At 33.9% G+C, this 22,314-nt stretch overlaps 2 protein-coding genes across 2 annotated transcripts; both read left to right on the forward strand.

Moving 5' to 3' along the window:
* The first annotated feature begins 614 nt into the window (after positions 1 to 614).
* On the forward strand, positions 615 to 2,061 carry LOC148555006 (ATP-dependent DNA helicase Q-like 4A). The gene is made up of 4 exons (XM_088490576.1): positions 615 to 682; positions 840 to 914; positions 1,639 to 1,765; positions 1,906 to 2,061. Exons 1-4 carry the CDS (start codon positions 615 to 617, stop codon positions 2,059 to 2,061), a joined length of 426 nt encoding a protein of 141 aa, XP_088346702.1.
* A 5,494-nt stretch (positions 2,062 to 7,555) lies between these two features.
* LOC107646736 (uncharacterized) lies at positions 7,556 to 8,923 on the forward strand. Its single transcript, XM_016350900.1, has one exon. It carries the CDS (start codon positions 7,556 to 7,558, stop codon positions 8,921 to 8,923), a length of 1,368 nt encoding a protein of 455 aa, XP_016206386.1.
* Positions 8,924 to 22,314: the final 13,391 nt, after the last annotated feature.

Consider the following 22,314-nt stretch of genomic DNA (forward strand, 5'->3'; position numbering starts at 1 on the left):
AGCATTCTTGAGAATCCGGAAAGTTTAAACCTTGTCTGTGGTATTCCGAGTAGGATTCAGGGATTGAATGACTGTGACGAGCTTCAAACTCACAAGGGTTGGGCGTAGTGACAGACGCAAAAGGATCAATGGATCCTATTCCAGCATGAGTGAGAATCGACAGATGATTAGCCGTGCGGTGACAGCGCACCTGGACCATTTTCACTGAGAGAACGGATGGTAGCCATTGACAACGGTAATCCACCAACACACAGCTTGCCATAGGAGGAACCTTGCATGCGTGAAGAAGAAGATAGGGGGAAAGTAGAGGTTCAGAAGACAAAGCATCTCCAAAACGCCAACATATTCTCCATTACTGCATAACAAGTATTTATTTCATGCTCTTTTATTTTTCGCAATTCAAACTGATAATTATAATTGATATCATGACTAAGAATTACAAAATAACCATAGATTGCTTCAAGCCAACAATCTCCGTGGGATTCGACCCTTACTCACGTAAGGTATTACTTGGACGACCCAGTGCACTTGCTGGTTAGTGGTACGAGTTGTAAAAGTGTGATTCACAATTTCGTGCACCATGTTCGAGCTTTGAGGCCTTATGTTAGATATGTATGACTTTGAAAACGATATCTGGTTATGTCATTCCTTTGGAGGTCAATGTTTCAACGCTACTTTATTTGTAAGTGCCATCAAGCTGCTTTCTCTAATTTGTCAATTTATTAATTGGGTAGGTCAATTTCGTCCTACTATATTTTTAGTTTTACTTGAATTTATAACTACTACACTTTATTCTCTTTTAGCTTGCCATATTTAGTGATTTTTTTTAAATTTGTTAGATATATCCAAATAATTCTATGGACATATTTTCCAAATACTGAGTATTTAACAAGACATCAGGATCGGGTCCAAAGGTTTGATTATATTGCTTACTTTTAATTTCTTTAGTGGAATTATTATTTATGGATTCTTTATTTATATATATGAATTTGATAAATGAAAGATCAACTTTGTTTATTGGCTTTAAATGCATGTGTTTGTTAGTGAATATGCTGTTACGAATGATGATGCAAGAAATACAACCCTTTTTGCTGCATTGGCTGAAGCTGCATTCCTCATTGGATTAGAAAGAAATAGGTTAGGTGCCAATATAATACATAATTCTTTTATTAATTTCATTATGTTTAATTTTTGGCAAACTGACTTTTTAATTTAAGTAATTTTCTTTATTTGATCTACTAGTTATATTACTCACATTTATTTCATAATTTTATCTCTTAATTTGATGCAGTGATATTGTCCACATGATTTGCTATGCACCACTAGGTAAAATATGCTTCTCAAATACTATGTATTGCATTGATTTGCTTGAGTAGAATCATAATTTAATAGCTACAGTGATTATGTTAGTATCAGATAATTGAATAGTAAATTGTATGGAATTGGAAGATCATTCAAAATTTATATTAGTGGCAAGTTATTTGAAATAAGTAATAATTGATATCCAGATCTTCCCATTTTGTTGGTGTTTTCACTGTTGATATCTAGCTGTATATAATTTTTTTTATTGTTGATTTTACAATATATTTTTCTTTAACTGTCTCAGGTCAGTTATTGTGAAAATGACGTTGATTGTAGGCGTCTTCTGCAGCTTGCTCATTTTGGGGAGAAGTTTGATTCTTTAACATGTCAGAAAACATGTGATAATTGTTTGAAGAACACAAGTTTTATTGAGAAATATGTCACTGAGATTGCAAAGCAATTGGTTTGAAAGCATCTTCTTTCTATAAAATTTACTATTTTCATCCTTCCAGTTTAAGGAATTATGTTAGTTTCAAACTTCCAATATTTGAGATAGAGACCTTAGTTCACTATTTCTCAGTTCGTTTGATTGCCTCTTTTTAGGTTGAACTGGTTAAGCTAACTGGACAGAAGGTCTCATCATCACATATATTAGATGAGTTGACTAAAAGGAGACGAGATGTAAATGGAGGCCTAGATAGAAATCTTGAGGATGATGATGAGTTGACTAAAAAAATCAAAATGTGCATACAAGAATAATTTTCTTACCTTTATAATTTATATATATATATATATATATATATATATATATATATATATATTTTTTTTTAATATCTAGTCCCTTTTGTGAGACTGTTGGTTTAGTTTTTAATTCTTCAAAATGCTAGTAATTTGCTATTTATTTGAGCAACTATTTATTTCTAACGTTCAATTTTCTTTTGCAGGTAATATTTATTTACACGGACATGAACAATGAAAATGTTGGAATGATCTGTAGCAAATTTGTTGAGCATCTCTAGAAAAACTCCCAATGTAATAGAATTAACAATATTTCTTAGTTTGATATTTTGTATAGGAGTTATTATTTTTTATTTGTAATACTAAAAAATCATATATTATGTTTAATACTTTGAGTTATATAATATTTTGTCTATAGATTATGATTTTGTTATTGTGAAATTTTAATAAAAAAATTATTTATTTAGCAAGATAAAAATAATAGTAAAAACTGCATTTTTAAAAGATAAAAAAATATCATTTTTATCCGGTAAAAACGGCAGTTAAAAAATGTCATTTTAAACGAAAAGGATGCCATTAAACCCTGGTAAAAACGGCGTTTAGAAATGCTATTTTAAACGAAAAGGATGCCATTAAATATAGGTAAAAACGGCGGTTATAAACGCCATTTTTAACGAGAAGAATGCCATTAAACCCAGGTAAAAACGGCGGTTACAAACCGCCATTTTAAACGAGGAGATGCCATTAAACCCAGGTAAAAATGGCGGTTATAAACTGCCATTTTAAACAACAACAAAACTGCCATTTTAACCGCCAAAAAACCGCCGTATTATCCACTAGTTATTACGGCGGTTTTCAGAAAACTGCCGTAATAACCAGAATGGCGCCCAGAATTCCGGCGTTTTTTGGAGGCACCATTTTCGGCAATAATGGTGGTTGTAACTGCCGTAATTACCTTAAAAAACTACCATTTTAACCCTTTTTTTTGTAGTGTTACTAATGTTAATTAACCTAAATAAACTCTTCTGAGGCTTTAATTTAAGTGACAAATCAAGTGTTTTTTCATATGCTGCACTCGAATTTGAAACTTGATGAAAATCAAATAATAGTAGAAGAATCTTTTAAGTATTGAATAAGTGTATAGTAGTGTAGATAATATAAGTTTGTGATGTAATAAAATTAAGGATTGTCTCATTCATTTTACCGAAAAAAAATCCTAACCCAGGACTTTTGAGTAAAAGAAAATAATTTTTGAGTCCTTTTAGAAAGTTTTTAAACTTGGGAATGAATTTGAAAGTGAATTTTATTTAATTAAATCTAATTTAAGAGTTATGTTCTTGGAAATTTAAATGAATTTGAAGGAATGAATTATTGAAGTTAGTTTAACAACTTGGTTAAGGAAAACTGGACTCTTCATAGTTTTGTTAATTTAGGAAATTGATTTGTGAATTGCGAAGAATTATGGTTTTGAAGTTGAATTTGACTATGATTAAGATTCTGTTTGATTGAAATATGATTATGAAGAATTGTGGTCCTGAATATGACTGAAATGAGATATGATTTTGAGCACAATCTCGTGGGGACAACGATACGTGCGTGAGGCTCAGTAGAGACGGCAATACATAACGCCCACTTGAGACTTAAAAGAGGGTTTTCCATGAGGACGGCGATACGTAACACTTATGGAGAAAACAAATTTGATAAGTGGGGATGGCGATACGTAACACCCACTAGACTTGAGATTGTTGGTGCAACTCGGTGAGGACGGCAATGCGTAACGCCCACAAGAGACTATATACGAGTATGGCTCCATGAAGACGGCGATACGTAACGCTTAGAGACCAGATGAATGATCCCAATGAGGATGGCGATACGTAACGCTCATGGAGGAGATATTTTCTAAGATAGGAACGACAGTACATAACGCTTATCTCAGGAATGTTATTGGGTGCGAGCAACCAATCGACACGTGAACTCATGGCCTCTTTAGAAATATACATGTGCATCATACTGCAATTGTTTGAAATTGCTTGGGCTTGCATAATTATTTTGGTTTACCTAATTGATATTCTGTTAACTGCTAACTGTACTACTTATTATAATTGTTCTCTATGTGTGATTGTTTGATTGTTTGTTTAATTGTCTGTGCTTATCACTTGTTAGTTCGGGTTATGGTGGAGTGTGGTAGCGTGATTTGATTATATGTTGGGTCGAAGGCCGTGGTTTGCATGTATGTTGGGACAGAGGCTATGGTTCGCTTTTATGTTGGGTCAGAGGCCGTGGTTTGCTTATATGTTGGGTCAGAGGCTGTGGTTTGCTTATATGTTGGGCCAGAGGCCGTAATTAATTGAATTATCGGCAAGTCTGGCTAGCATGGTTCGTTAGTATGTGGTGAAATCTTTTGGATATTATGTTGGATTGAATCTTTTATAAACTAAAATATGAATTTAGATTTTTGATAATAAATTGTTGGTCTTTGAGAAAGATTCATAAAGCGAACGATGATCATTGCTTTTAAAATTCATTCTTCTTTTTATATGTATCCTCTTATGACAATTCTTAACCCTCTACTGATAATTTGCGAGGATGATGTTCTTACCCCCTACAGATTTCTCTTTTCAGGACGGACGAGGAAGTTTACGAAATTTTTGTTAAGTCCTTAGCTATGCTATTTCTGTTTGTACACACACACACACACACACACACACACACACACACACATATATATATATATAGCTAATAGTCAAAATAGTCCCTAAAAGATACCTCGATCTCTATTTTCGTCTCGGAAAGAATAACTTAATCGAATTCGTCCCTGAAAGATAACCAACTTGGTCACGTTCATCCTTCCGTTAGTTTCTTGACACTACCGTTAACGGTTTGCTAACCTAAAATGTGAAGTGACAGCACAGCTTACTAAACAATGTCGTTTTACCCTTAAAACAGTCTGAGATTCTTCTTCACTCTTATTTTCACCCTTTGCTTTCCTAACCCATGACCTACCATCACGAAGAGGAAGAAGATCACCATATCATCTGCAACCATTAGAGTAGTCATAGAGTATTGTTAGTGTGTCCGTTCTGGAGCTTGGAATGTGCTTAGATCAACAACATAACAAGCGCTCTCAAATTTCCATTAACCATGTTCTGATTCCTATGGAAACTTTCCAATTTGATAAACCAAAGGTTTTCATGGATGCTTGGCCTAACACAGCAATTGATCGTGAAATTAATGATGCCAACAACAAGAATTCTATTTCATCAATTAGGAAGTTGTCCCTCTTTTCTCTTGATTTATCAATGGGAAGTGGATATATGGATGAAGAAGTGGGGTTAGGCAGAACCAGAAGAGAACAAGACAAGCAGTGAAAATAAATCTGGCTTCTCGAATTGGCTCACACCACCCCCTTAGGTAGCTTCAATTCGAATCTGTCATCTCCGACAAGAACAATGGTGTCATCTCCATCTGGGGTATTTCACAAGACACTTGCCTCATCGTTCTTCCTTCTTCACATGGAGGAGCTCGAAGCATAGCTACTGTGTGAGTGCGACAGTAGAAGTGAAGCGGAGATGGGGCCCAACTTTGGAGGTCACACCGGCATCATTGGCAGTAGTAGCGGAATCATTGGCGGCAGAAGCAGAGTTAGCAGAGGCATCAGCAGTAGCAATGCGAGTAGAAGCGTCGGTAGCGGGAGCAGAGGCATGGGCGAAGGCAACAAAAGTAGAGCCATCCGCGGCAGTGGCGGCAGAGCCGTTGCCATAGAGGATTCGCACAGTGTTCCACCATGAAGGAGCCGGAGAAGACGATCAGTGAGGGGGGTTTTAGTAGGGAATCGGGTCGGGTAGTAGTTAGGGTTCGTTTTTTCGAGTTTGGGCTTGTTTAGTTCCAGGCTTTAGCAAAAAAAAAAATGTAACTGCCACGTCATTCTCTGTTAGCACCATTAGTAAAGAAAATAATGGAAGGACGAACGTGACTAAGTTGGTTATCTTTCGGTGATGAAATCGATTAATTTATTCTTTTCAGGACGAAAATGGAGATCGAAGTATCTTTCAGGGACTAATTTGACTATTAACTATATATATATATATATTTATATATATTAGATTATAATTTTTTCTCACGTTGTTATTATATTTTTATCAAGAGGGATAAGAGTTGTGATTTGATGGTTTTGTATATACATATACACTTGTAGAAGTTATTCTTTTGAATGTAAAGTGTGATAAGATCAGATGTATTTAAGTATATATATATATATATATATATATATATATATATATATATATATATATATATATATATATATATATATATATGTATGGATGTACATATAAAAAAAATTATTTTCGGTTTCTTAAAGAAATTATTTATCACATCTTGATTTCTGAAATGTTCTATGATCTCTTTTTGTGCCATAAGTAGAGCTTCTAAATCAGGTATAGTGTATGGTGAATCTTTTGTAGTGACAAATGTAATAAATGAATGATCCTCTTTGCTCAACCTATCAAGAATAACATTAATGTATTCTAAATTGGTTAAAGAAACACCAATAGCTGCTTGAAAAGCAACAATCTTCTTAATCTTGAGAAGATAATCTAAAGTTGACCCTTCTTTGATAGTTTCCAATTGTAGCTGCAATTGTCTAACCCTTATCTTGGTTTGAGAAGAAAAATGTGTGTGAATTTTGGACTAGAATTTATGTGCAAAGCGGCAGCCGATTACCCTATGCTTGAAGGAGGAATCTATGGATGCAAATAACCAAGATGTGACATTGTAGTCATTTCTGTGCCATTTTTTTTTTGTATTTCTTTGATTCTGTTTTGCTGGCTTCATCTTTAGGGGAGGATGGTGGAATTTGTAAGATTTTGAATTTTTAGAAATTAAATAAGTACGTTATTTATAATTTATTATATTTGTTGATAATTTTATTTAAAAAAAATTATTTTTTTAAAAATAATTAAATTAAATTTTATGATATTTTGAGTTTAAAATCCATTAGGATTTATAAAATTTTCTATATAATTGAGTATATTCATATTAGAAATTTAAAGTTTTAGTAATCGAAAATAAGGGTAATTTACTGAAATAAACCAAATGCACCCCAAAATTACCCAGATCCCCCAAAACAAAATTTTCTTTGTGAATGTCCCAAGACACATTTTTATATACATCAAATTTATTAAATTCGATTTAGTGAAAATAGTACTAAATCGAATCAAATAGATTCGAAATGCATACACCTTTAGAAAGGCCATAAATCGAAACAATGAGTTTTTCGAACTAGGAATGAACATAAATCGAAACGATTGAATTCGATTTATGAATGCATGTAAATCGAACCAATTGAGTTCGATTTATAAGGACTCGAGAACAAAAAGGTAATTCGAATAAAGTGGATTCGATTTAGTGTTTGTTTCAATATGAGATTAAATTGAATCCAATTAATTCGATTTATACATAACTGATCTCTATGTATACGAGCTCAACGTGAAATTTTCAGAATAGTGAGATTCACATGGCTAGTGATGAGAGTTTTGTAGCTCTTGTGCATTATAGAGGGTCCATTAAGAAAAAAATGCGATCAGGTATTAAGTTCACTGATAAGGACCCATTGTGTGTTTTTCTCAAACCTTCCATGAGTTTTGCTGAGTTTAAGGATACTATACTCCAGAAACTAAGTTTGCTTGGCATCAAACGGGTGGAGAAATTGTTCTACAGAATCCCGATATCCGCGTTACGCGATGATGTGAAGTATGATTCATTTATTATTGGCAGTGACGAAGACTTGCAAGTTCTGCACCATTGTCACCGTCAGTTCCCCGAGGTGAGGACTCTAGAACTGTTGGCTAAGCTTGTTGATGCGGTATCTAGTTCTGGAGGTTCGAATTGGAATCCTGAATCCGTAGGACATCCAGCCTGCTCTAGTTTCATGCCTGTTCGTTCCTTTTCGGCTGCACCATTTATTGCACTTGAGGCGGGTTTAGTTGCTTCTCCTTCCTTTGCATTCAATGTCAACCATGATGGTGACCCCGGATTTGGTGAGACTGGCCCGTTGGGGGAGGAAGCATTTGTGACGCCCAGACCTCCTGCAATGGTCCCGCTCGTTGGAGAGGTTGGAGTACCCGATGGGGTTGAGGATGCACTGCTTGATGATGATGAAGATGATGTGGAGCCTGCCACAATAGCAGATGATAGTGATGACGACATACCATGGCCGACCCCAATTGTCGGTGGGGGAGCATCTAGTTCGGGTACCAATCAGTACCCCCCACACTTCTCAGCTTTAGACTTGGATGCCATGGCACCTGAGGCGGATCCGGGAGTACCTGTTGGGTTCGGTGCTAGGGAGACACAGAATACAGGAGTTGTATCTGAATTTCAAGTGGGTCAGCAGTTTCAGGATAAAGAAGAAGTCTTGTTAAGCGTGAAGACATATAGCATTCGTCGTAGGGTTGAGTACAAGGTATTGGAGTCCGATAATCGCAAGTACTATGGGAAGTGCAAGGAGTTTGGAAGCGGGTGTGCATGGCTCATTCGGGTTAGCCTCCGCCAGTGCAGAGGTATTTGGAAGGTAAAACGATATAATGGTCCTCACACATGTCTAGCCACATCGATATCTGGTGATCATAGGAAGCTTGATTATCATGTTATATCGACCTTCATACTGCCCATGATTAGAGCTGATGCTACCGTCTCGATCAAGGTACTTCAGAATGCCACAGAGGCACATTTCGGGTTCAGAAACCATGTACACTTCACCATGATTTTGTCGATGCAGTTCGCAGGAGGCAAAACACCCAGTAACTCCTCAAACCATACCCACGCTGGCCGGCCACCCTCAACATATCGCGCAAAATCCGTAAGGCATCTACTGACATACTGACTGTCGATCGGGAGCCCTAACTGGTATGCCACATCTTGGAGCGTGATCGTGCACTCCCTGAACGGCATGTGAAAAGTATGTGTCTCAGGCTGTCATCTCTCCATGAATGCACTAACCAATGGCTCGTCTAATCAAAACCATGTCTCATTCAGTCTCGCAAGATGGTATAATCCTGCCATCTGCAAGTACGGAACTATCCTAACATCTAACGGCATACCGTGTTGCCGTCTCATGCTACTGATGTAGGGATGGGCTGCACAACGATAGAAAATTCCTTATCACAACATGTACAATACAATCTTCAACAAACGAAAAACATGAAAACGATAAACACAGCATGATCTTTCTTGGAAAACTTGTTTACCATAACAGAAAATTATTAAAGAACTTATTAAAAAAATAAAAAATCTAAACTTTCATCACATCTCTATTCATAACTATCTAAGTCAAAGAAATCAAGAAACTTTTTTCTGTCGCTACTCATTAACCATGTCTCGTCGCACATAAGAATAAGAACTTCAAAAATCTAACATATCTTAAATTCCAAAACAACCTTCTTAGTTACCTACTCCACTTATCAAAATCTAACCGCTTAATAACTTACTAGTCTATACCATGCAGTTTAATTAAAAAATAAATTTCTTCCTAATTTCTAATTATAGACTCTAATGAACCACCGCACCATATATTTTAACATTAATAAAATAACTATTGTTTGCTTAAAAAAGGAAACTTTTTTCACTAACATCGAGGTGGATGGCGCCAACAATATGTGCGACTCCATCTAGTCGATATAACGATGTCTCCAGCTTTGATCTTTCCGTGGCGGCTATCCGTAAATCTCGCCTTTGGGGCGGTGGGGTTGGGTGTGGTGTTCGTTTTGGTTGTAGTTCGAATGAATGAAATTCGATTTGCTTATATAGGCTAAATGTGCATAAATCGAATCCATTGGATTAGAACTAGTTGAGATGCAGAATGCTTGTAAATCGAATCTATGGATTTCAATTTACAAAAACCACTAAATCGAAACCATTAGCTTCGATTTATGATGGGCTTGCTTCACGTGTTATAAATCGAACTCAATTGGTTCGATTTACATGCATTCATAAATCGAATTCAATCATTTCGATTTATGTTCATTCCTAGTTTGAAACTTATTGTTTCGATTTATGGCCTTTCTAAAGTTGCATGCATTTCAAATCTATTTATTCGATTTAGTACTATTTTCTTATATAGAAATGTGTCTTGGGACATTCACGAAGAAAATTTTGTTTTGGGGGATCTGGGAAATTTTGGGGTGCATTTGGTTTATTTCAGTAAATTACCCTGAAAATAATGAGAATTTTATGAACTAAAAGAAAATTTATTTAATTATTTCTAATTTTAAATTAGAGTATTTAATTAAAAATAATTTGTAAGTTGAAAAATAAATAATATTCTTAAAGTTAATTATATTGGATTAAATTTGATTTTAAATTAATGCTCCACCCAAACCGTAATTCCCAAATTAAACCCTAACCTTAATTTACAAACAAAACACAAACCCTAATACCCCTACCCTCAACATCCGCCACCCACACACATACCCCCAACCCCTTACTCCCTCACAAACGGACACACACACGCAGAAGAAGGAAACGAAAGAAAGAGAGAAAGAGAAGCAGAGAGGGAGAGAAGAGAGGGCTGCAATGTGAACAAAGGAAGGGGGAACTAGCTGCGCCACCACGCCCTGCCGCCAAGCCTGCTTCGCCGTCGCCATCATTCATTCGCGTCTGTGGAGTCGGCAGATGCTGTTGGACCCATCGCTGCTGCCACCATCGTCGCACGAACCAGAGGAGGAGGAGAGCTGTCGTGTCACATGCAGAGGAGAGAAACGGCATAGCGGGGTGGTTCTGCCGCCGTTGGAGCTCCGCTGCTACTACTGCCATGGCTGTCGTGCCTTTGTCGCTGGAGAACGACGCTGTGGTCACTGGAAGCACCGTTGGAGGTGCTCTTGTCCCTGTTCTTTCCTCCTAGTGGTACAGGTTGAGTTACTGTGATTGCATGCGGTGTCTGATGGCTGCTGCTGTCACGGGAACGGTCAAAAGTGTTGCTGCTTCTATGAACCTAAAGAAAAAGGGTGGTTCGCTGTGTTTAATAATCTCTGAGTTTGACAATTTGAGGTAGGGGAGCATTTTTTAAACTTATTTTACTTTCAAGAGTTGTTACATGTTGATATTAAAGCGAAAAGTATATTTTTGTGATCTCGTAAGTCTTATGGATTGAATTGAGTTATTTTGAATGAATGAAATTGTTTGATTGATTGATTGATCGATTGAGAAAGTTGAATATTCTGAATAGTTGGCTGATGTTGAATTGGTCTTTCTTGAATTATTGGAACATATTTAATATTAAAATTTGGTTTGATATCAGACCTGATTTGATATCGGAATCTGGTTTAAAATAGATTTGAAAAGGATTTGATATTTGGAAACGGTTTGATTATTGAAAATGATTTGCTATTTGAAAATGATTTAGAAGGGTTTTGAGAAATAATTTGGTACCCTTGAAAGGTGGCAAAAGTCCGAGTTTTAGAGGAGATGCTGTCTAAATTTTTATAAAAATTAAAGATTATTGTTTTGGTTAAAATTGATTAAAGAACTATTTTATTTAATTTTGATTTTACTAAAGGAAGGAGTATGTTTTGAGGCGTTTTAGCGAATTTCTAAGAAATTATTGAAGTCTGTAAAATGAGTTTTGAATCTTTTGAAAGGAATTTAAATTTTAAATGGTTTTAAAGGAACAAGGATCGGAGGAAAAGGTGTTGGATAGAGTGTTGTAAAGAAAGTGGGAGTGTTTTGAAACTAAGAATGAAATAGATAAAAAGACAATAAATGTGATAAGTTGGCAAGGACGGTGGTTGATTCCATTTGTCTATGATTTCTCGCTGGTTGCATGTGACAGGGTACGTATTCCCTCTAACGGTGATAGGGCACATAATTCCTTTAATGGTGACAGAGCACATAATCCCTCTAATGGTGACAGGACACATAATCCTTCTAATGATGACAAGCGCATAATCCTTTTAATAGTGACAGGGCACATAATCCCTCTAATGGTGACAGGGCACTCTTCCTCTAATGGCCAGCCGATGTGCTGAGATATGTTAGTGTGCAACTTAAAGACAATGTCCGGGTTAGTTACCGGATGTGTCGGGCTTTGGCAATTTACCGACACGTGAGCTCACGACCAGTAGGACAGACATGTATCATGTTGCATTTATTTGTTTTGTTTGGGTGTGCTTAAGTATTTTGGTTTGCCTATCTGATAAATTCTGCTTAACTGGTAACTGTGATACTTATTGTAACTGTTTTTTAAATGTGTTTGCCTTGTATTTGTTTGTGCTTGTGATTGATTTCTATTTTGAGTATTTGGTAGTGATTTGATGGTAACGATGATGGGTTTTGTTGGGCCGGAGGCCAAGATTTGATTATATATTGGGTTGGAGGCTGTGATTAGTTATGTTTGGGACGGAGGCCATAATGGGTAAGTTTAAAGATTGATTGACCCTTTGGTATGTATTGAAATATTATGCAAATTGTTGAGATTGGAACTTTCTATAAGAAAAGATATGAAGTTGGCTTTTTTGTACTATTAATTGTTGTGGTTTAAAAAGGATTCATATGACGAACGAAGATATCTGTTTTCAAAATCCATTCTTCTTTTTATACGTATCCTCTTATGATAATTCTTAAACCCTCTACTGAGAACCTGCGAGAACAATGTTCTTACCCCTACAGACTTCTCTTTTCAGGACGAACGATGAAGTTTGCAGAATTTTTGCTAAGTTCTTAGATATGCTATTTCTGTTTGTATACATATGTTATAGTTTTTCCCTCACTTTTATTACTATATTCTTGTAAGAGGGATAGGAATGGTGATTGTATGATATATATGTATATAATAATTGTAAGTTACTTGTATAAGAAGTTTTGTATATATGTACATGTATGTTGGTAAAAATTTAAAAGTATTTCTGTTTTTTTAAGAAAACAACGATACGGTTTCGAGTTAAAGACTCATATTTTATTATTAAATATATGAAAGTTGTAATATTTTTGCTATCAAAAGAGTAGCGCAGTTGAAAACGTGACATTCTAATAGTGAGTGTTACAAAATTTTGTTCTTGTCAAGGTGATTTTCTAGTTTTTGCCCACAAATTATGAGTTACAAGATATCTCCATGTTAAAAAATTATCATCAGAAAGCTTTCAACTAATGGAAAAGAGAGATTTGTTGGCAGCAACATTGTTGGTGGTGAATGAAGATTGAAAAACTATTACTAAGTTATTAACAGAAATTACAAAATTTGTGTTATCAACAATGAATTATTACAGCTCGTGATACCATGTAAGAATAGTGAGGAGATTAGAAAAAGGAAGATTGAAAGAAAAATTGAATAATGTGTATTACTGCATTAGTTTTAATCTTCACTGATACAAGTATTTATACATGCTTAAGACTAATATTCTATTATGCTAACTATTATTAGTCTTGATAAAAAAAAGGGACCAAAACGGTTACAACAGTACTAACAACTTTTTAATAATAGCACGAAGTTATAACTAATTTTTAATATCTCTCATAATATTAAGGGTTAAGTATGATTTTGGTCTCTAAGATATAAGTCGAAATCTTTTTTTCGTTCTCAACTTTTTTTTGCATATAAAATCGTCCCTAAAATTTAACGTAGTTTTAAAATCGTTCTTCGAACCAAAATACCCTTCTCTTCTTCCTTTTTTTTTTCTTCATCACAACATCTCTTCTTCTTTTCCTCCTTCTTCTTCATCTCATTATTTTTTTAAAATAAAGATAGAAAAAAATATGAGAAATTGAGAAAAGAGGGAGAATACAGGGAAGTGAGAGAGAGTGTGAGCACGAGCTTGTTGGAACCGCTGCGCTGCCACCGCTGCCTCTATGTTACGAGATCGCCGCTAGAAAAGGGAAGAAGAGGATATCTGCCGTTCGCGGAAGAAAAGCACGTCCATGAGCGGTCGTGGTGGAGATGGCGTTGTGGAGAAGACAGAGTTGTTGTTGCTACTGCTCCTCGCGTGCTTGCCATTGTTCCACGCTCGTCATCGCTGTTTCTGCTTTTGTTTCTTCTATGTCGTCTGTTTTTGTTTTTGATTCCATTGTTGTTGTTGCTAATGCTGTGATGAAGAAGAAAAAGAAATGTTGTTATTCTTAAATTTGAATACCATGTTGTTGTTGAATATTGTGTGTTGTTGTTGGTGTTCCATTAATGATTTTTTTGTGGTTTTTTTTTCTCCATTAATAGTTTCTCTATTTTTTTAAATTTTATAATTTTTTTAGGGATAATTTAGTCTAAAATTTTAAGATTTAGGTCAAAAAGATAATTTTAAAACTATATTAAACCTTAATTAAAAACGATTTTGTATACAAAAAAAATTAAAAACAAAAATTTTTTTGACCTATACAATAAAAATCTAAATCGTACTTAACTCTAATATTAACTTAAAAAAATTGGCTTAATAGTTGAACTCTATAAAAGATTAGTAAAATTCTATAAGCTTTTCATTCAGAACTCATTATCATCGATAATTACGTGAGATTTTAGATCGATAGAATCAGGCTATCCAAAATCAATTGCAACTATATATGCAAACAAGCCTCGCCAGAATCTTCTTGTTACAACTCTTTAATGCATAGAAAGAGAGTTTTTAAGGGAATCTGGTGGAGTCGGTGGACATAAAGGTGGAAAGAAAACTCAATTACAATGGAAAACGATGATAATACTAAGGGATATTATGGTCGTCTTATAAATTTCTTTCGGACTTATTCTTAAATAAATTTTATTAGGTCTTTTAGAATAATTTTAATTTAATTATTCTTTTTCACTAATGAATATGTGCTAATGGTGTTTTATGATAATTTTTTCTTTTTTAATTACTGCTGGAATAATTGAATAATATTAGATATATAAATGTGTAAATATAAATTTTACATACATAAAAGTATAAATATTAAATTAAATAAGATAACTTTATATTATCATCTCTCTAATATTATTGACTTTGCTAGGTAAACAATAATTTTTATGAATAATGTGAACAATAGATTTTAAAATTAGTCCAATAAAATAAAAATATATTATATTTTCAAATTATCTACCTAAATTTTAATATTAAAATAATTATATCCACACCTAATAAATTGAACATCTGATCTATTTATTATTTACATTGTTTAGTATTTTTATTGTCTAGTTATACTTTTTCAACGATAGTGTATAAATTGATTTGGTCTCTTAAAAATTTAATGCCTTAATTTGGTCTTTGAAAAATACTAATGTGAAAAAAATGAGTCCAATCATTAACTTCCGCCTAACTGATAAAATTATCATTCTTAACATGTCACGTGCTACTTAATAGTAATATTTAATAAAATTTTTTTAATAAAGACCAAATTGATTCACATTAATGTCTTTTAAAAATTAAATTAACTCATGCATACTTTTTTGAGACTAATTTAAACATTAATTCGTCAATTAGTAAAGTACAAAATTTCCAAAGCATGTTTCCGATACCATTATAATTTTTATATATAATTCTAACCAAATGTACTATATAAACAATATAATTATGAATTTAATTAACTTGTATTATAAGAATATGCTTTAAGAGTATAATAATAAAAGTTTTGATGTTTTTAATATATTTAATAATGTATTAAAAATATAAATAAATCAATAAATTTTAATAAAACACATGTTACCAAGAACCTATAATTATACATGTTTTAACAAAGCAGGCTTTAAGCTCCATACCTAATGACATTTTTCAACGAAGTGTAGTGGGCGGGTCAATGAATAAATCAGTGGGGAAGAAAAAAAGGTGTTGCATATGTAGCAATTAATTAAAAGCCTACCCATAATTAGGTAAGAATTCTTCATGAATTAAGGGATAAATTATATTGGCAATCATCATCATGACATCCATATAATGATCCATACATGTGTTAATACGTTCATAGAAATTTGATGGCGTGATTTTCAATGAGAATAAATGAGTGTAGAGCTTTTGTAGTAATATGATTTTGAAGCTTTTATAGTTAAGCTTTGCTGTCTTTGGCCAACTCCAAAACTAGTACAAGTTATTATTGGTGCCGTGACTCCTCTCAAATCTCAATCATCACCTTCTGCCCCCACATTATTTTAATTTTAGCTCCTGAACAGGTATGATTTTTTATTTTTATTATCTTAATTAAATGTTTAGAATTTATTTATATGACTTTTAATTTTGACGTGATCAATATATGGTTATTGAGTCAATCATTTTTATTAATATGATAATATATGATATTGAATATTTATGTGAAATCTGTTACGCTGTGTTAAATTATTTTTTGTTAAGAAATTATTTTAATTTTTTAATTTGTTTGTGAGATATTAATTATAATTATAAATTATGCTATTTTAAATTAAATGGCTTATATAATGGTGATCTCATTTATTGTTATAAATGCTAAATTGAATAAGTTATTATTACTTTTGATTTGGAATTAAATAAGAATAAAACCGGATATTATCTTTTGTTCCTTAGATAATTATCTTTTGGATTTTAGATATATTATCTTTTGGACTTTAGATACTATTTTATTTAGGCTTTAGGGTTTAATGTGTGCCATACTCAAATATAAATAGGCCTTCAGGGTTTCGGTCCCCAATATACTAAAGCCGCCTTTCTTGCTCTTTCCCATCAAAAGAGTTGCAGTTCAACCACCTAGGAATACTGAAGGCTTTGGTTGAGGAAAATCGAAAGAACCATAAGATCCAAATCCTTCCATCAATTTCTGACTTTTATGTGTAAAGGTACGTTTCCGCGTTATGATATATTTTGGTGATTCAATATAAATGATCTGAGTTATTAAAATTAATTTATTCTAACAAGTGGTATCAGAGCTATCCATAATTTAATCATCAAAATATTTAGTTTTATTTTTTTTATTGTCATCGAATCAATATATATATATATATATATATATATATATATATATATACGTTATGAAATTGTTGCACGCATACGAACTTGGTCCGTATATAAATACGAAATTGTTTTGCGTTGTGTATGAGCGTCAATATATATAAATTGGTTCCTATATACATACATATAAATTGGTTTGTATATGAAACGCTTCCATATATATGCATTGTCAGATTGCGTTCTAGGCCAATTTTATATACATGTATAATATATATTATTCTTTCGATTATATATATACATTCTTACGTACAGCTACTGTAAAGCATGTTCCATTTTGTTTTGTTTATAAAATTGATAATTTCTTTTAAAATATTGATGGAGTATTATTAAATTATAATTGTTTCAGATCTAATTATGTATACTATTAATTTAGTATATAATTGATTAATAATTTCTTTTAGAATATAAGGATTATTATGTATATGTCACTTATGCGAATATTAATTTACTCAAAAGAAGATTTATATTTGGCCAAGTTATATGTACATATTAATAATAATAAAAAAATTTAATTGTTACATAAAGAAATTAGTAACAATTTGGATTATTATACCATCTATTTTATAAAAAATTTGGTTTTGGAATAAATTGATTGAACATTATGCTGCCAAAGTAGCCTCTTTTGTGAAAATTAATTTATTTAAAATATTAGGAATATGGTTATATATAATTCATGCGAATATTGGTCAGCCCAAAGTGATGCTTATTATTTATGCGAACAATAATCGGCCCAAAGGTAGTTTATTGTTTGGCCAAATAATAAGCATTACACACTTTTGTTTATTTTCTATTAATTATGCGGTCAATAATCGACCCAAAGGAAGGTTATTGTTTGGCCAATTAATAGAAAATATATGCGGTAATAAATAGGTTGCGAAGTTTAAGTCTCCATGTGCGCATTAAGTCAGTTCAAAGAAAGGCTTCATGTGTGACAGGAATTTTGACAATATTTGATTATTGCAATGAGAGTATCACTTACAGTTAATTTTTCTATCTAAAGATTGAAAATTAATGTTGTTCTAGATATCTCAATATGGAATTTTTTCCATTATTTAACTAATGTTTACTGCATGTTTATTTGTTCTAATCTAGAAACTATGACTTTAGCTACCAATGTTTCTGCACAAATTAGCAGTATTCCTATGCTAAATGGTTCAAACTTTAAAGTTTGGAAGGATACCGTGGAGATTGTCCTCGATTGTATGGATCTGGATATAGCTCTTCGAGAGGAGAAACCCACTTCCACTCCAGAAAATCTCAATGAGGTTAAAATAGAGAAGTGGGAGAGATCCAATCGAATGAGCATTATGATCATGAAACGCTCAATTCCTGAGGCGTTTCGGGGGCTCAATTACTGAGGATAAAGATGCCAAACAGTTCCTAAAGGATGTTGAAAAATTCTTTACTAAGAATGAAAAGGCGGAGGGCAAATAGTCTTTTGAGAAAACTTGTCTCCATGAGGTATAAAGGTAAAGGGAACATAAGGGAGTACATTATGAAAATGTCTCATCTTGCTTCAAAATTGAAAGCACTAAAGTTAGAGTTGTCTGAAGATTTACTCGTGCATTTCATTTTGATTTCCCTTCCTGCACACTTTGGACAATTCAAAGTGAGTTATAACACTCTAAAGGACACTTGGTCCTTAAATGAGCTTATATCTCACTGTGTGCAAGAAGAAGAGAGGCTACAGCAAGATAAGACTAAAAGTGCTCACATGGCTTCGTCTTCTCAGTATAAAAGAAAGCGTAATACCACTACGGATGTGCCTTCTCAGCAGAAAAAGGCTAAGAAATAGGATCAAGTTTCAACCTGTTTCTTCTGTAAGAAGGTGGGACACATGAAGAAGGATTGTACCAAATATGCCACCTGGCGTGTAAAGAAGGGTATAATTCTTACTTTCGTTTGTTCTGAGGCTAGTTTAAGTTATGCACCTGTTGATACTTGGTGGGTAGATTCTGCTGCTACTACTCATGTAAGTGTTACTATGCAGGGTTGCCTGTGGAGCCGACCGCCAAGTGATGCTGAAAGATACATCTATGTGGCAGACGACAATATAGTTGCAGTCGAAGCTATAGGAACCTTTAAATTATGTTCCACGAGTGGATTTTACTTGGATTTATTAGAGACATTTTATGTACCGTCAATTCGATGGAACTTGATTTCTGTTTCACGTTTGAACAAATTAGGTTATTTTTGTTCATTCGGAGACAATAAAGTCTGTCTCTTCTGTAATTCGAATAATATTTGCTCTGGTTATTTGGTAGATAATCTATATAGGCTTGACTTAAATTCCTATAATAATAAAATACTACAAACGGGTACAAAATAAAAACTAAATGAGAATTCAGCAACATTATGGCACAAACGCCTAGGTCACATCTCTAAATAGAGAATCAGAAGCTCGTGTCGGATGGAATTCTTGGACCCATAAATTTGGCAGACTTTGAATTCTGCATTAAGTGCATAAAGGGAAAAAGGACAAACGAAAGGAAATTAGGTGCCGAGAGAGCTAATGATGTCTTAGAACTGATACATACCGATATATGTGACCCATTCCCTACTGTCTTTCAGAATGGACAACGGTACTTTATTATGTTCATAGATGATTACTCTCGTTACGGGTATCTATATTTAATTCATGAAAAGTCCCAAGCCTTGGATATTTTCAAGTCTTTCAAAGCTGAAGTTGAACTTCAACTTGGAAAGAAAATTAAAGCTGTCAAATCTGATCATGGTGGTGAATACTACGGAAGATATGACGGCTCAGGTGAGCAACGTCCCGGGCATTTTGCTCTTTTCCTAGAGGAGTGTGGTATTGTTCCGCAATACACCATGTCAGACAAACCTAGCATGAATGGTGTTGCAGAGCGAAGGAACCGAACTCTTAAAGACATGGTGAGAAGTATGATTGGTCATTCTTCCTTGTCTGAATTACTCTGGGGAAAAGCCTTAAAGACCGCAGTGTACATCCTTAATAGGGTGCCAAGTAAAGCAGTTAACAAAACCCCATATGAAATTTGGACTGGGAAAAGGCCCAGTATAAAGCATTTGCATATTTGGAGATGTCCAGCTGAGGCGCGACCTTATAGGCCGCATGAAAGAAAACTGGACTCAAGGACAATTATTTGCTACTTTGTTGGTTACGTTGAGCATTCACGGGGGTACAAGTTTTACAATTCTGCATCAAGGTCTATTTTTGAGACGAAAAATGCGAGATTTCTTGAGGATGTTGAGTTTGGGGGGGGGGAGAATAAAATATTAGGAATGTTGCTTTTGATGAGGATTCTATAACTGACAATAATCAGGTCTTTGTGCCTATTATTGTTCAAGATACAGTTATAGTACAAGAGCACAATGAGAATCCTACTGTAGATCCAGTTACAATACAAGAGAACAATGAGAATTTTATTGTTGCTCAAGATACTGCTACAACATAGGAAAATAATGAGAATCATCCTCAATCCCAACCCATACAGCAAGCTCAACAACCTCAAGAAGTGTTATTAAGGAGATTCAATAGAGAAAGGAGAAAATCCATCTATGGTCTCGAACAAGCTTCCTGTCAATGGTATCACAAGTTTAATCAAGTCATTACCTCATATGGTTTTGAGGTAAATATCATAGATGAGTGTGTATACCGCAAGCTCAGTGGGAGTAAATACTTTTTTGGTCTTATAAGTTGATGACGTTCTGCTTGCCAGTGACGATATAGGCTTGTTGCATGAAACTAAGAAATTTCTATCGAACAAATTTGAAATGAAAGATCTTGGTGATGCCTCTTTTGTATTAGGAATTGAGATACTAAGAGATCATTCTCAAGGTATTCTTGGATTATCACAAAAGAACTATATCGAAAAGATTTTAAGTAGATATGGCATGGAAGGTTGTAGACCGATGGACACACCCGTAGCTAAAGGAGACAAGTTCAGTCTCAAGCAATGCCCTAAAAATGATCTTGAGAGGACAGCAATGCATGATAAACCTTATGCATCAGCACTAGGGAGCTTAATGTATGCTCAAGTCTGCACACGTCCCGATATATCATTTATAGTGGGAGTATTGGGTAGATACTTGAGCAATCCGGGCATGGATCATTGGATAGATGTTAAACGCATAATGCGTTATCTAAAGAGAACAATGGATTACGTGCTTACTTATCGGAGATCAGAAAATTTGGAGATCATTAGGTACTCTGATTCCGATTTCATGGCATATGGTTGCGAAACTTTGTCACTGAATTTCGTATAGTAGATGACATTGAAAGGTCATTAAAGATATTTTGTGACAATAAGTCAGTAGTACTATACTCCAATAACAATAAGAACTTGACAAAATCGAAGCATACAGACATCAAGTTCTTAGTTGTCAAGGAGAAAATTCAAGAAAAACAGATTTTCATAGAACATATAGGAACAGAATATATGCTAGCAGATCCATTAACCAAGGGATTGATCCCTAAAGTCTTTCATGAGCACACTGCTCGAATAGGTGTCAATATTTGTGATGCCTTGGTTTAGTGGGAGTTTATTTTATACTATATGCCTATGACAGATATTGAGTTATTTTTCTACAGAATTAAGTTGATGGTTTATTTCATGTTATGTGAAATGTTCATTTTGTAATATTTGTATTGTGTTTGATCTCAATAAAGTTTTAAAGTTGGATCAGCTCGAAATAGACATGCATGAGATCACTTGGCATGTAATTTCCATATTACTCATCCAAATTTGATCTATGTCGTTAAGTATATTAGGATGGTGATTGTCGTGGTTTAGTCACGACATTAATGTGATAAAAGTTGCGGTAGTTCCATATCTAATGTATGAGACAGACCATATTGTTAAAGTAATGAGAGAAATAGCATTCAAATGCGCGCATAAAGTTTATAAAATGTGATTATGTCAGGAAAGAATATATGTATAGCCCAAGTGGGAGATTGTTAGGAAATTATTTTAATTTCCTAATTTGTTTGTGGGCAATACATATATTAATTATAATCACAAATTATGCTATTTTAAATTAAATGACTTATATAATGGTGATCTCATTTATTGTTATAAATGCTAAATTGAATAAGTCATTATTACTTTTGATTTGGAATTAAATGAGAATAAAATCGGATATTATCTTTTGTTCCTTAGATAATTATCTTTTAGATTTTAGATATATTATCTTTTGGACTTTAGATACTATTTTATTTGGGCTTTAGGGTTTAATGGGTGCCGTGTTCAAATATAAATAGGCCTTCAGGTTTCGTTCCCCAATATACTAAAGCCGCCTTTGTTGCTCTTTCCCCATCAAAAGAGTTGCAGTTCAGCCACCTAGGAATATAGAAGGTTTTGGTTGAAGA

The sequence above is a fragment of the Arachis ipaensis genome, chromosome B6 (assembly GCF_059453495.1).
Source record: "Arachis ipaensis isolate K30076 ecotype BB chromosome B6, ASM5945349v1, whole genome shotgun sequence".
Taxonomy (NCBI): domain Eukaryota; kingdom Viridiplantae; phylum Streptophyta; class Magnoliopsida; order Fabales; family Fabaceae; genus Arachis; species Arachis ipaensis.